The sequence below is a fragment of the Phaenicophaeus curvirostris genome, chromosome 18 (genome assembly GCF_032191515.1).
Source record: "Phaenicophaeus curvirostris isolate KB17595 chromosome 18, BPBGC_Pcur_1.0, whole genome shotgun sequence".
NCBI lineage: Eukaryota > Metazoa > Chordata > Aves > Cuculiformes > Cuculidae > Phaenicophaeus > Phaenicophaeus curvirostris.
In genome coordinates, this window is record NC_091409.1 from 14,869,495 (window position 1) to 14,882,970 (window position 13,476).

The window sequence follows — 13,476 nt, forward strand, 5'->3', positions numbered from 1 at the left end:
CCTCTTGCCTGCAAGCAGAAAAGAGGGGAAGGAGGCGGGGGGTGCAAAGGTGATGGAACTTGGGAGGGGAGACCTGCCCCATGGGTGGCTCCTGGTCAAAACCTGCTGCTAACAAGTTTTGTGTGGAGAAAGATCATAGAATCATAGAATCACAGAATCATAGAATCACCAGATTGGAAAAGACCCACCGGATCATCGAGTCCAACCATTCGCATCAATCACTAAATCATGTCCCTCAGCACCTCATCCACCTCCAGGGAAGGTGACTCAACCACCTCCCTGTGCTCAATGACCCTTTCCATGAAAACTGTTTTCCTGATGTCCAGCCTGAACCTCCCCTGGTGGAGCTTGAGGCCATTCCCTCTCTCCTGTTCCCTGTCACTTGGGAGAAGAGCCCAGCTCCCTCCTCTCCACAACTTCCTTCCAGGTAGGAAGATGGAACAGGAGTGGAGAGAGGGTTCCTGCCCATGATGAGTGCCACCCCAGGGCACATCCCCTTCTAGTCCTGGTGCTGCTCACCTGAGCATCTAGCAGAGGGGGAAGGTGTGACCCAGCCCCACATCGCAGAAAGGCAGGGAGCACGTGGTGTGGCAGCCACATCCTGGACCAGCAGGTGCTTGCACAGAAATGAAGCCATGGGGTCTCCAGAACTCCAGCGGTCACCTCAGGTTCTGCTGTGGCTGTGGGGAGGTGCAGGGAGAGCAGCAGCAGCCAGTGAGGCCTCCAAAGACATCACCTGGCCCATTGGTGATGGACTTAGCAAAGGTCCTACCTGGTGCCTCCTCAATTGCCACTCTTGCATTCAAACAGCTTCAGCTTTCATGGGAGCAGTGATGTGCTGAGCTTCTGATTTCCTATTTAGTAAGCGTCTAGGACAATTCTCCACGAAGACAACTCTAATGGCCTCAAGCTCCACCAGGGGAGGTTCAGGCTTGACATCAGGAAAAAATATTTCACAGAAAGGGTCATTGGGCACTGGCAGAGGCTGCCCAGGGAGGGGGTTGAGTCCCCTTCCCTGGAGGGGTTTAAGGGACAGGTGGATGAGGTGCTGAGGGACATGGTTTAGTGATTGATGGGAATGGTTGGACTCAATGATCCAGTGGGTTCTTTCCAACCTAGTGATTCTACGATTCTACACAGGGAGTCTCAAACCCTAACCCTCCTGGTATAGATCTGCCCCGTTGGAAGGTATCTGCTACAGAAAGTTGTCCATGGAGAGTTGTCCCTTTGCATCTAGTAAATCAAAAAGCCACCAAAGGAAGAAATGGTGGTGTGTCTGGGGAGTCTGAGGTCCCCGGGGCTGTCACCCACCCCAGCAGCAAACGGTGCCTGCAGTCAGTCCCTGTCCCCTGCCCGCAGAGCCCAGGATTCAGCCTGAATATGGCTGGGGACAAAGAGTTTGTGCTGTGACCCTGCGTGGGGGCTCCAGGGTGGGTGTCCCTAGCTGTGTGTCCCTGTGCGGGTGCCCTTGTTCAGCATCCGTGGGCGTGAGTGCCCTGCACCTTCCAGGGGTGTCGAGCACTGCAGGTGCCAAGGGTGCTGGATGTCGGGGGTGATGGGGTGCAGGGGTTCCAGGGGGGTGTTGGGGTCCTGTGGTCCCACAGTGTGTGTGTGCTGGGAGTGCCAGGGTGCCAGAGATGCAGGGGTGCAGGGGTCCCAGGGGTCTGAGTTCCTGGGGTCCCAGGCTGCAGAGTCTCGAGATCCCAAGGGTCCTGATGCGGGGGTCCTGGGATGCAGGGTGCCAGCACCCCGAGATCCCAGGGGTCTTGGGGTGTGGGGTGCTGGGGGCTCTGAGTTGCTGGGGTCCTAGATTGTGGGGGCCCCAGAATCCCAGGGGTGCAGGGGTCCCAGTGTGGGGTCCTGATATCCCGGGGGTGCAGGAATGTGGGGGTCCTGGTGCTGGGTTCCCAGAGTATTGGGTACCGAGATCCCAGGGGTCCCAATGCTAGGGTCCTGGTGTGTGGGGTTCTGAGATCCCAGGGGTCCCAATGCCTGGGTCCTGGGGTGTGGGGTGCTGGGGGCTCCAAGTTGCCGGGGTGCCAGGTTACGGGGGTCCCAGAATCCCAGAGGTGTGGGGTCCCAGCGCAGAGTCCCAGTTTGCGGGGGTCCCAGGATCCCAGGGGTGCCTATGTGGGGTGCTGGGAACCCGGGGGTCCCAGGGTGTGGAGTGCCGGGGGTGCCGAGTTGCTGGGGTCCCAGCTTGTGGGGGTCCTGGGATGCCGGGGTGTGGGAGTCCCGGTGCCAGTTCTTGGGACCCCAGGGCTCCCGATGCCGGGGTCCCACGAGTGCAGGAGTGCCAGGGTCCCAGTGCTGGGGTGGTGGGGGCTCCGAGGTGCTGGGGTCCCAGTGCGGGGTGCCAGGATCCCAGGGGTGTGGGGGTCCCAGTGCGGGGTGCCAGGATCCCAGGGGTGTGGGGGTCCCGGTGTGGGGTCCCGAGATCCCAGGGGTGCGGCAGTGCGGGGGTCCTGGTGCCGGGCTGCTGGGGACTCCGAGTTGCCGGGGTCCCAGGTTATGGGGGTCCTGGAATCCCAGGGTTCCCAATGCCGGGGTCCCGGGGTGCGAGGTGCCGGCATTGCAGGGATGCGGGGTCACGAGATCTTGGGGGTCCCGAAGTTTGGGGGTCCCAGTGCTGGGGTCCCGGCGTCCCGGGGTGCGGGGGTCCCAGTGCCGGGGTGCTGGGGTCTCCGAGTTGCCGGGGTCCCAGGTTATGGGGGTCCCGGAATCCCAGGGGTCCCAATGCCGGGGTCCCGGGGTGCGAGGTGCCGGCATCCCAGGGGTGTGGGGTCGCGAGATCCTGGGGGTCCCGAAGTGTGGGGGTCCCAGTGCCGGGGTGCCGGGGTCCCGGGGTGCCGGGGTCCCAGGTTGCGGGGGTCCCGGGATCCCGGGGGTGCCGGGGTGCGGGGGTCCCGGGGTGCGGGGGTCCCGGGATCCCGGGGTGCCGGGGTGCGGGGAGGGGGCGCCGCCAGGTGCGGCGGGGCCCGGCGGTGGCCGGTGCGGTGACAGCCGGGGGCGGGCGGGCCGGGGCCGGGGCCGGGGGCGGGGGGCCCGGCCGAGTTCCTGCCTCCTCGCGAACAAAGGGAACTCTGTCTCGGCATCTGTCACCGCCGCCCACCCAAAACTTTTTCTCGCCGTTCCGGCCGCCCCCCCCCACCCCAACTTCAGCCCCATCCCCACCTCCCGCCCCCCCCAATGCGAGCCCCGAGGCGGCGCCGGCCCGCGGGTAACGGGGCACCGGGACGGGGAGCGGGGACGGGGGGCGGGGGGACCGGGGAGGGGGGGGCCGGGGACCCCGAGCGGGGAGGAGCGGGCACCGCGGGGGGGGGGGGAGGGGGGGGGGCGGCGGGGACCCCCCAGCTCTGCCCCCCGAGATCTTCCCCCACACCCCCCCCCGTTCTGCCTCCCCCAGCTCTGCCCTCCGAGATCTGCCCCCCCCTCAGCTCTGCCCCCCCAGCTCTCCCCCCCCAGCTCTGTCCTCCCCCCCAGTTTTGACCCCCAGCTCTGTCTCCCCCGGCTCTGCCCCCTCCCCAAGTTCTATAACCCGCCCCCCCCCGACCTGTTGCGGGGCTGTCAGCGCGGGCCCCTCGCACAATGCCCCGCGTGGCCGGCCCGCACCGCGCTGCTCGGCGGCCACAGCCCCCCGGCCCCCCAGCCGCCCCCCGGCCCTCCCGCCCCCTCAGGCCTCCCCGCAAACTCCCCGATACCCCCCCCCCCCAACAAAGTCCCTGAAACACCCGGACCCCTCGAATTCCGTAGGCAGCCAAACGCCACGAGCCTGTCCCTGAAACACCCGCAGCCCCACAAGACCCCTGAGCCTCTCCCCAAACACCCTGAGCCTCCCAAAGACCCCCGAGCCTCCCCTCAAAACACCCTGAGCCCCCCCCCCAACATCCTGAGGCCCCTCGGGCTCCCTGACCCTCCATCCAAACACCCTGAGCCCCTTCAAACACCCTGAGCCCCCCAAAACCCCTGAGCACCCCCAAACACCCTGAACCCCGAGCCCCCTCAGGCTCCCTATGAGCCACCCCCCAAACACCCTGAGCCCCCCTCTAAACACCCTGAGCCTCCCCCCAAAACACTCTGAGGCCCCTTGGGCTCCCTGAGCCTCCATCCAAACACGCTGAGCCCCCCAAACACTCTGAGCCCCCCAAAATCCCTGAGTCCCCCCAAACACCCTGAACCCCGAGCCCCCTCAGGCTCCCTATGAGCCACCCCCTAAACACCCTGAGCCTCCCACCAAAACACTCTGAGGCCCCTTGGGCTCCCTGAGCCTCCATCCAAACACGCTGAGCCCCCCAAAAACTCTGAGCCCCCAAAATCCCTGAGCACCCCCAAACACACTGAACCCCGAGCCCCCTCAGGCTCCCTATGAGCCACCCCCCAAACACCCTGAGCCTCCCACCAAAACACTCTGAGGCCCTTTGGGATCCCTGAGCCTCCATCCAAACATGCTGAGCCCCCCAAAAACTCTGAGCCCCCCAAAACCCCTGAGCACCCCCAAATACCCTGAACCCCGAGCCCCCTCAGGCTCCCTATGAGCCACCCCCCAAACACCCTGAGCGCCCCTCTAAACACCCTGAGCCTCCCCCCAAAACACTCTGAGGCCCCTTGGGCTCCCTGAGCCTCCGTCCAAACACGCTGAGCCCCCCAAAAACTCTGAGCCCCCCAAAATCCCTGAGCACCCCCAAACACCCTGAACCCCGAGCCCCCTCGGGCTCCCTATGAGCCACCCCCTAAACACCCTGAGCCTCCCACCAAAACACTCTGAGGCCCCTTGGGCTCCCTGAGCCTCCATCCAAACACGCTGAGACCCCCAAACACACTGAGCCCCCCAAACACTCTGAGCCCCCCAAAATCCCTGAGCCCCCCCAAACACGCTGAACCCTGAGCCCCCTCGGGCTCCCTATGAGCCTCCCCCCAAACACCTCGACCACCCCCCCCCCCAGATACCTCGAGCCTCCCCCCAAACACCCCGAGGCCCCCTTGGGCTCCCTGAGCCTCCCTCCAAACACTCTGATCCCCCCAAAACCCCTGAGCCTCCCCCCAGAACACCCTGATCCCCTTGGACTTCACGTTCCCCCTAAGCCCTCAAATGTCTTGAGCCCCCCCAAACATCCTGACACCCTCAACCCCCCCAACTTCCCTGAAACCACCCAGACACTCCCCACCCCCCTGGACCTCCCAAACATCTTGAGCAGCACCAGGTCCTCTGAGCGCCCCCAAACACCCTGGTCCTCCCCAAACCCCTGAGCATCCCCCCGCAAACACCCTGAGGCCTCTGAACCCACTAAAATCCCTAAGCCCCCCCGAGCCCCTCAACCCACCAGACCCCCCAAACATTCTGAGCCCCTGCAGAAGCCCCAAACCCTGCTCCCCTGAGCTCCACTGAACCCCCCAAATCCCCCGAACACCCCTGAACCTCCCAAACTGCCTGAGTTCCCGCAAACACCCTGAGCCCCTGCCCCGATCCCCTCAAAGCCCCCAGACCTCCTGAACCACCCCAACCCCCTTAGACTTCCTGGACCTCTCGAGCCCCTCAAAGTCACCAGACCACCTGAGGCCCCCAAACACCCTGATCCCCCACGAGCCCCTTGAAGCCACCAGACCCTTCAAGCCCCCTGAAATCACCTGGACTCCCCAAGCCCCCCTGGACCTCCCACTGAGACCTCCCGAAGCCCCTCAAAGCCCCTGGACCCCCTGAACCCCCCAAAACTCCCTGAACCACCCTGACTCCCCAAGCCCTCCTAGCCCCCTGGACCCCCAGAATCCTTGAGGCCCCAGGGAACCCTGAGCGCCCTGAAACCCTTGAGTCCCCCCAGACTCCCCGAGCTCCCCAAAGCACACTGAGCCCCCCAGACCTCCCCAAGCCCCTCAAAGCTCCCCAAGCCCCTGGACCCCCCCCAGGCTCCCCAAGCAAACTGAGCCCTCTTAACCACAGAGACCCTCTAAGTTCTTCTAGCCCTTTAGATTCCTGACCCCCTCGAGCCTCCTGAACCCCTCCAAGCCCCCTCAGACCCACTTGCCTGTGTGTGGCTCTGCAGGCTCTGTTCAGGCAGAGGTGCCAGGTGCTGTTGTCTCCAATTCTCCTCCCCCGGGGGCTCTGCCCTGGGTTATCCCCCCACCCTGGCTGGGCAAGGACAGGGTGAGCCGCCCTCCAGCTCCCAGGTGGTGTGGGGTCCCCATGGCTACGTTCCTCGCGCTCCTCCAGCCGGGACACTGCCTGATGCCTGATTTTTGGTTTCCGCCTCGCCAGGCTTTAACCAGGAGCGATCTGTGAGCAGCTCCACCATGTCAGATAGTGACCTCGGGGAGGACGACAGTGCCACGTCCCTGGACCCCTCACAGTCCAACAAGAGGAAGAGAAGGGGCAATCTCCCCAAGGAGTCGGTGAAGATCCTGCGGGACTGGCTGTACGAGCACCGCTTCAATGCCTACCCCTCAGAGCAGGAGAAGCTCAGCCTCTCAGGGCAGACCAGCCTCTCCGTGCTGCAGGTAGGAGCCAGCTCCACACACGCCGAGGACGCTGCTGCATTCCCTGTCACGGTGCCTGGGCTGGGACAGAGTGGGAGAACCCCAACAGAAATCCCAGAGGACTCGGTGTGCTGGAACCGCTTCCCTCTGACAGGCAGCAGGGCATGTGGGCAGCCCCTTTTTGGCCAAGGTCCGTGCTCTGGGGGCTGTTCCGTGGTGGAGCTTTTTTTTTGGCTGGCCAGGAGATGGAGGGACGCAGATGGGGCCAAACGAAGCAACACCCCATCACTAGTGAGGAGGGTTTTTTAGGGGGTGCTGCTTTACCCTGTTGCATGGGCACCCCCCAGCAAAGGGGCCAGGGCCAGCAGCCACGCTGAGAGCTGGCTGGCCGACCTGGCCCCAGTTCCACCAGTTGCGTTAAGGGGAGCCCAGCCCAGCTCGGAGTTCCTGGGCAGGAGAACCCTGTCCTGCTCCTGGTTGTGGGCTGATGTTTTTGTGGTGCTATGATGGGTGCCCAGCCAGGAGCCCTGGCCTGCAGCAGCGTGAGCAGTGCTTTTCCTTCTGGCTTCAGCTTTCACCCTGCCTGCTGTCAGGGTGCAGGGAGAACCAGCCTGCAGCTGCCTGTCCTTTAGTCTGTGCAAAACCTCCAGACAGGTGGATCCTTGGGTGCCCAGGGCCCATTTCCACTCTGCCAACCTGGCAAAGTGGGAGATGAACAAGGGCTTTGCTCCATTCTCTGGACACAGCTGGGTGGGAAACAGCTCTTCTGTGCAAGAGAGAAGGTGAGGGCTAGTGGGATTGCAGCTGAACTTTTCTCTTTGGGGTTTCCTCTGCATCTCTGGCTCCTTTCCCTGAGGGTCGGTGCAAGTCCTGGCCAGCCATCCTGGCCAGGCACCGGTGTGTGGGCAGGGGCTGGCTGCTTCCCCTATTCCTGGCCAGCAAGGCAAACATTCTTCTTCATTTTAATGTATGTGCAACAGGTTTGTGTCTGGATTGCTGCTCCGGGGTGAGGCTGGAGGTGCCGGGAGGGCTTGAGGCAGTGTGGTGGCGGGAGCAGGGATGGGTTTGGAGCTGTGGGATTGGCACGGCAGTGCCTGGTGTATGGGGGTTTACCCCCAGGCTTATGGCAGAGGGACCAGGAGGTGCCTGACTCTCCATGCCCTGAGCAATTTGGGACCAAGGAGATGCTGGCCGGCACGTGGGCTTGTGTTGAGGTGTGGGCTTGCTGCTCACTGGCTGTTGCCTGCCCTGTGGGACTCCCTGCTGCTGGCGTGCACCCAGTGAGGGATGACTCCTGTACCCCTGGGCTGGGTGACGTTTCCCAGGGCCGTCACTGGGGTTTCTGTCACTCTGAGGTGATGTGACAGGACACCATGGGGGCTGCTCTGTGGGGTGGAGGCGTGGGACAACTGTGGCTGGAGTGGCTGTGGGCTTCGATCTGTTGGTGGCTGATTTGACCCCTCTAGGAGCCTTGGGAGCACTGGGCTCCACTGCAGCCCCTGCTGAACACCCCATGGTTGTTTATTTGTGCGTCCCCCTGCCTGGTCCAGGGTCTGGGGAGCTGGAGCCAAGCTCCAGTGGACAGGGAGCAGGAGCGCAGCCACCCCGGCTCTCCAGGGAGACCAGGAAGCCATGTGTCTCCCTTGCAGAAAGTCGGGAGGTAAGAAAGCAATGACTGCTCCTGGCGAGGCTTCCAGGACACAGCCTGTGCCCTCCTGTGAGGATGGGCTTCTCCTTCCTGCTGAGAGAATGCTGCCCTCGCGGCGGCGCTGGGGACAGACACAGCCCAAGGTGCCGGCTCAGGACCAAGTGGTGGCTGTGTCTGAAAAATATAAGCTGCTTGCTTTAAAAGCTGAGGTGTGTGAGAGGATGCTGTACTGTGTCACCGGTGGCTCTGTGTTCTCCAGAGGGAGCTGAATGCTGGAAGGAGGTGGGGAGGACATGGACAGGCAGGATTTTCGGAGGCATCCCAGTACTGCAGAATTGGGTGGGATTTTTTTTTGGGGTCTGGCTCTCTACCTGGGGATTTACAGCAGTGCTGGCCATGGGGTCGCAGGATCACATCAAGGGGACCCGTTGAAGGCTGGCAAGGGACAGTGTTTGGAAGGGAAAAAGACTGAGATTGTGTATTTGAGGGTGTTAAATGCCAAATATTGTCTTGAAAACAAAAAAAGGACAACTGAGATCTTGCTGCAATCGAAGTTGTGGGAAGTTCTCTTTCTCTGGGGGAAATGTTTTCCATAGCTGTTGATTTGGGAAAGATCGGTACTTTTTTTCCTTCCTGATTTATTCCCTTCTAATTGTTTCCTGGGAAGAAGGCGGTTATTTTAATGTAGCATTTTGTATAATGATACGGAAACAATACATGGCTGATATGAATAGATGGCTGCTGGGTTTCTCAAGGGCTTGCAGAGCTTGGCCTCTTCCGTGCGCTGATGTCTGGAAGAGCCTTTAAAGTTAGCCATAACCTCTCTGGTTGGCAGGAGGCTTGGGAAGGTGTGGGTGTGCTGCTGCAATCGCTGCTGCCCTGTTACGGGATGGGAGCTGCAGTGCTGCCAGCTGATGGTTAGTAGGGTGTTTCACCAGCGCTGCTGTCCTGCTCAGAGCAGCCGCAGTGCTCCCGGCTGGGGTGGCAGCATGGCTGGGTGTGCTGACATCCAGGATGGGTGTCCCAGAGAAGGGAAAGCAGCCTGGGGAGCTGCTGGAGGCCACTGGGCTCTGCGCTGGCTCTGTGCAATCCCACAGCCTCTGGCTGGAGGGTAGCAGGAGTCTTAGGGAGGTACTGGGAGCTGCACCCGCTTCACCAGCATGCGGCTGGGCACAGTCAGCTGCTGGGACTTGTGGGCTGCGGTGGAGGGACAGCACTGAGCCTTGAACCTGCTGGTGCTGGGCTGCATCCAAAGCAGGGTGAGCAGCAGAGTGAAGGAGGGGATTCTGCCCCTCTGCTCTGCTCTGCTCTGCTCTGCTCTGCTCTGGTGAGACCCACCTGGAGCCCTAAGTCCAGTTCTGGAGTTCTCAGCACAGGAAGGACATGGAGCTGCCAGAGTGAGACCAGAGGAGTCCATGGAGATGATCCGAGGGCTGGAGCACCAACTGTACAAGGACAGGCTGAGAGATTTGTGGTTTTTCAGCCCGGAGAAGGCTCATGGGAGATCTTAAGAGTGGCTTCTAGTACTGAAAAAGGCCCCAGGAAAGCTGGGGAGAGGCTCTGGATCAGGGAGTGCAGGGAGAGGATGAGGGGAAACGGTTTGAAGCTGAAAGTGGGGAGATTGAGATGAGATCTTAGGGAGAAATGTTTTGCTGTGAGGGTGGGGAGGCCCTGGCCCAGGTTGCCCAGAGCAGTGGTGGCTGCCCCATCCCTGGAGGTGTTCCAGGCCAGGTTGGATGGGGCTTGGAGCCCCTGATCCAGTGGGAGGTGTCCCTGCCATTGGTGTGGCAGGGTGTGGAGCTGAATGGGCTTTGAGGTCTCTTTCAACCCAACCCATTCTGTGATTCTACACTCCTTTCACAGGGGGTGAGCATCTCTGCTCAGGAACCACTGCAGCTCCAGTGGCTCCGTGCAGGCCTGCTTTGGCTCACGGGGTGGTTCAGCCCCGTAGCTGCCCAGGCTCTGTTTGTTCAGCGCCGTGAGCCAGTGCCGGCGGTGCCCTGGGGAGCCGGCACCACGTGCAGTCCCTGGCAGCGTGGGCTGGCAGAGCCGAGCGAGAGCGTTGCACCCTGGGACAGGGGTGCAGGGAGGAAGGGGCTGCCCCACGCGGGCAGTGCCAGGCGGGAAGCAGCCGGCGTTGGGGTTTCCGTGGGTGGTCAGGCAGCCTCTGCCAGGAGCAGCTCTGCGTCTCTGAAGCCCCACGGGAAGGAGGTGTGGAAGCTGGGGGGGAGACCTGTGGCAGCTGGGTTGTCAAGCACTGGAATCGGCCGCCCAGGGAAGTGGTGGAGTGTTCTCCAGCGGGAGCTGATTGCCAGGTCCGGGGTTGGGGGCTTCTTAGCCTGGAGAAGAGGAGGCTGAGGGGAGACCTCATTGCTCTCTACAAATACCTGAAAGGAAGTTGTGGAGAGGAGGGAGCTGGCCTCTTCTCCCAAGTGACAGGGGACAGGACGAGAGGGAATGGCCTCAAGCTGCACCCGGGGAGGGTCAGGCAGGACATTAGGAAAAAATTTTTCATGGAGGGGGTCATTGGTCCCTGGCAGAGGCTGCCCAGGGAGGTGGTTGAGTCACCTTCCCTGGAGGGGTTTAAGGGACGGGTGGATGAGGCGCTGAGGGGCATGGTTTAGTGATTGATGGGAATGGTTGAACTTGATGATCTGATCTCTTCCAACCTGGTGATTCTGTGATTCTATGATTCTTCTGCTGGCCGGGCTTTGGGCTGACAGCACTGCGTTCCTCTCTCCTCCCAGATCTGCAACTGGTTCATCAACGCCCGGCGGCGGCTGCTCCCCGACATGCTGCGCAAGGATGGGAAGGACCCCAACCAGTTCACCATCTCCCGCCGAGGGGGCAAAGCCGGAGACGTGGCCCTGCCACGGGGGGCTGCTGCTGGCTCCGGGCTGCTGGTGGTGCCTCCGGTGACCGGGGCCTCCAAGGTGCTGTCGATGTCCATGTGCCCACAGGTACTGTGCCACCCTGCCCAGGCACTGGGGAGCAACCTGACGGTGGTGGGCGCCCACAGCCCCAAGCGGGAGAAGCCCCCCGGCCTGCAGCGAGCAGAGCCAGACCCCGCTCCCAAAGCGGCACCGGGTGCTGCTGGCAGCACCGTAACCGTGCTGGCCCGTGCCGAGGCGGCCAGCCCCACCAGTGGACTCTTCAACACGCCGCCCCCCACGCCCCCTGAGCTCTTTGGTGATGACTTCAGCAGCTTCCAGCTGCTGGTGGAGGTGGCTCTGCAGAAGGCAGCTGAGCTGGAGTCGCAGCGGCAGGGTGGGCAGCTGCCCCTCTCGCCCCACACTGAACATCCAGCAGCCTCTGTCTCCAAATAATCACCCGGGCCAGGTCCCGTGGAGTGCCCTTCCTTATGGGGGGCCCATCTTCCTTGGGCAGTGCCTCAGCCTCCTGGCCTTGCACCACCCGTTCTTGAACCCCCACCAGCTCATCTTGGAAGCAGACTCCTGCCTCCCTCCTGGAGACTCAGTCATTCCGGTGGGAAGGACCGTCCCAGCCCACCAGCCACTCGCTGGGGAGATGCCCTGTGCCACTGAGGACGGTGCCCGGCTGCGCAGGAGGACATGGCTGCTGCCGTCTGGCTGTTGTGAAAACACCAGCAGCTTTCCTGGCCTCTCCTTGCTGACAGCCACTCTGGAGCTCCCCTTGGAAAACCTGCTGACTTCTTTTTCTCTCCCCTGTAAACAAGGGTGCAGCCCACACTGCTTCTTGGGGAGAAAAAGAGAGAATTTATGTTTGTTACAGTTGGTGTCTGTTTTAGGGACTATGGATATTTTTTCTGTCAGATCTCTGATCTCTTCCCCCCGCCCTCTTTTCTTCCTATTGTTTGTGGGCCTTTCTGGCTCTTCAGCGGGCTGGGAGCCCTGCCTTGCCCAGGGAAGGGAAAAGGACTGGAAAACCTGAAGCCTGTGGCATTTTTTCACACGGAGGACGTGGGACCCTCCTCTCCTGTTGCAGCGCGTTACAGATGCTGCCAGTAGAAATCTCCATGGTGCTGTTTCACAATTTTTTGTTGAAACATTTTCTCTTTAATTGTGATTTATTATATGTTCCCCCCTCCCCCTCATAAGCATTTCCACAACTTCCCCCGTGTTTCTCTTTGAGTTCCTGCTGAATGTGTGCACGTTGTATCCCGGAGCGGAGAGCGCGGTGCAGAGCCTGTGGGACGCTGACAGCCAGCTGCTGCTGGGGCGGGCCCAGAGCCAGGACTGTGGAATTTTGTATCCAACTTCTTTATTTCCTATTTTTTAAACAAAACATTTGGGAAAAAAGGCGTGTTGCGGGCATGGCCATGAGTGTTCTGCAAGCAGCCTGCAGACCACAGTTCCTGGAAAGCGGAGTTGTCTTGTCAGCCAAGTGCTGATGCCCTGGGAACGCGGAAGGATGGAGTCCGGTTGATTCCCTGCCTCTTGTTATGGCTCTCCAGGGCTGAGTGAGGCTGTGTGCTGCTGGGGACCTCTCGTGACAAACTGGTGTTTGCTGGGAGCTGGCTGGGCCCCAGCCTGGACTGGGGCTGGGACTGGGGCCCAGAGCTGGTCTTGGCGCAGATGTTGCCGTTCCATTGTAAAATGTAAGTTAAATAGCGATACGTACACACCTATGTTATCCTGAGAAACACTAATCCTAGGTAATTAGACTGATTGTTAATTTGCATGACTAGAGAAGGTAACGTCCACGGGTTCTGGTACTCCACAGCGCACTGTGAGGTGATGGGGCCAGGAAGGGCAAAGCACTGATTTGGGGGACTGGTGCTTTCCCCGTGTTTTCTTTTAAGCGGAGGTGATGGGGAGCGGAGTTCTGAGTGCTGGCAGGGGCTGCGGGAAGAGTTGCAGTCGTGTGCCGCGTTGGCTGGTTGCCACTGTGCAGCAGGATGGCTCCATCTCTGGCTCAGCCTGGCTGTGCCACGGGCACCACTGCGGTGGCTGCTCGCCACATGGCTGTGAACCCTTCCCGTCTCCCCCAGTTGTCTTGTCTCCAGCCTCCTTGCTGGGAAAGCCCTGAATTTTAGGACTCCCTCCCTTATTTCTAGGTTGCCCTTTCTCCTGTCATTCCCAGCAATTCTGTTCCCTTTCCCAGGAGAGGGAGAAGCTTTTTGGTCTCCTCGCCTTGCTCTGCCCCAGTCGAACCAAAGTGTTTTCCTCCTCTGGGGCAGGAAAGCCGCAGTCGTGCTCGTGCCTTGGAGCGGTGTGCTGCCCTGCGGATGGACTAGAAGGAGCGGGGAGGGCAGGGATTATTGGAATGGAATTTATGGAGCAAAAAACTACTGTAAATATCTTTTTGTTTGTTCTTCCGTTGTCAAATAAAAGGTTTTTTAGTTTGGTTTTTTTTCTTTTTTTTTTCTTATTCTTTTT

The 13,476-nt window shown here is 61.1% G+C and overlaps 1 protein-coding gene across 1 annotated transcript; it reads left to right on the forward strand.

Moving 5' to 3' along the window:
• Positions 1-3,189: 3,189 nt before the first annotated feature.
• Positions 3,190-11,903, forward strand: TGIF2 (TGFB induced factor homeobox 2). The gene is made up of 3 exons (XM_069871779.1): positions 3,190-3,220; positions 6,251-6,489; positions 10,864-11,903. Exons 1-3 carry the CDS (start codon positions 3,190-3,192, stop codon positions 11,440-11,442), a joined length of 849 nt encoding a protein of 282 aa, XP_069727880.1. The 3' UTR covers positions 11,443-11,903.
• The last annotated feature ends 1,573 nt before the right edge of the window (positions 11,904-13,476 follow it).

What these genes read in the sequence shown, in the direction of transcription:
- TGIF2 (XM_069871779.1), top strand. Translation starts at nt 3,190, where the DNA reads ATGCGAGCCCCGAGGCGGCGCCGGCCCGCGG. An exon ending in GAGGCGGCGCCGGCCCGCGG is followed by an intron (nt 3,221 to 6,250) that starts GTAACGGGGCAC and finishes CCGCCTCGCCAG; the next exon opens with GCTTTAACCAGGAGCGATCT. An exon ending in CCAGCCTCTCCGTGCTGCAG is followed by an intron (nt 6,490 to 10,863) that starts GTAGGAGCCAGC and finishes CTCTCCTCCCAG; the next exon opens with ATCTGCAACTGGTTCATCAA.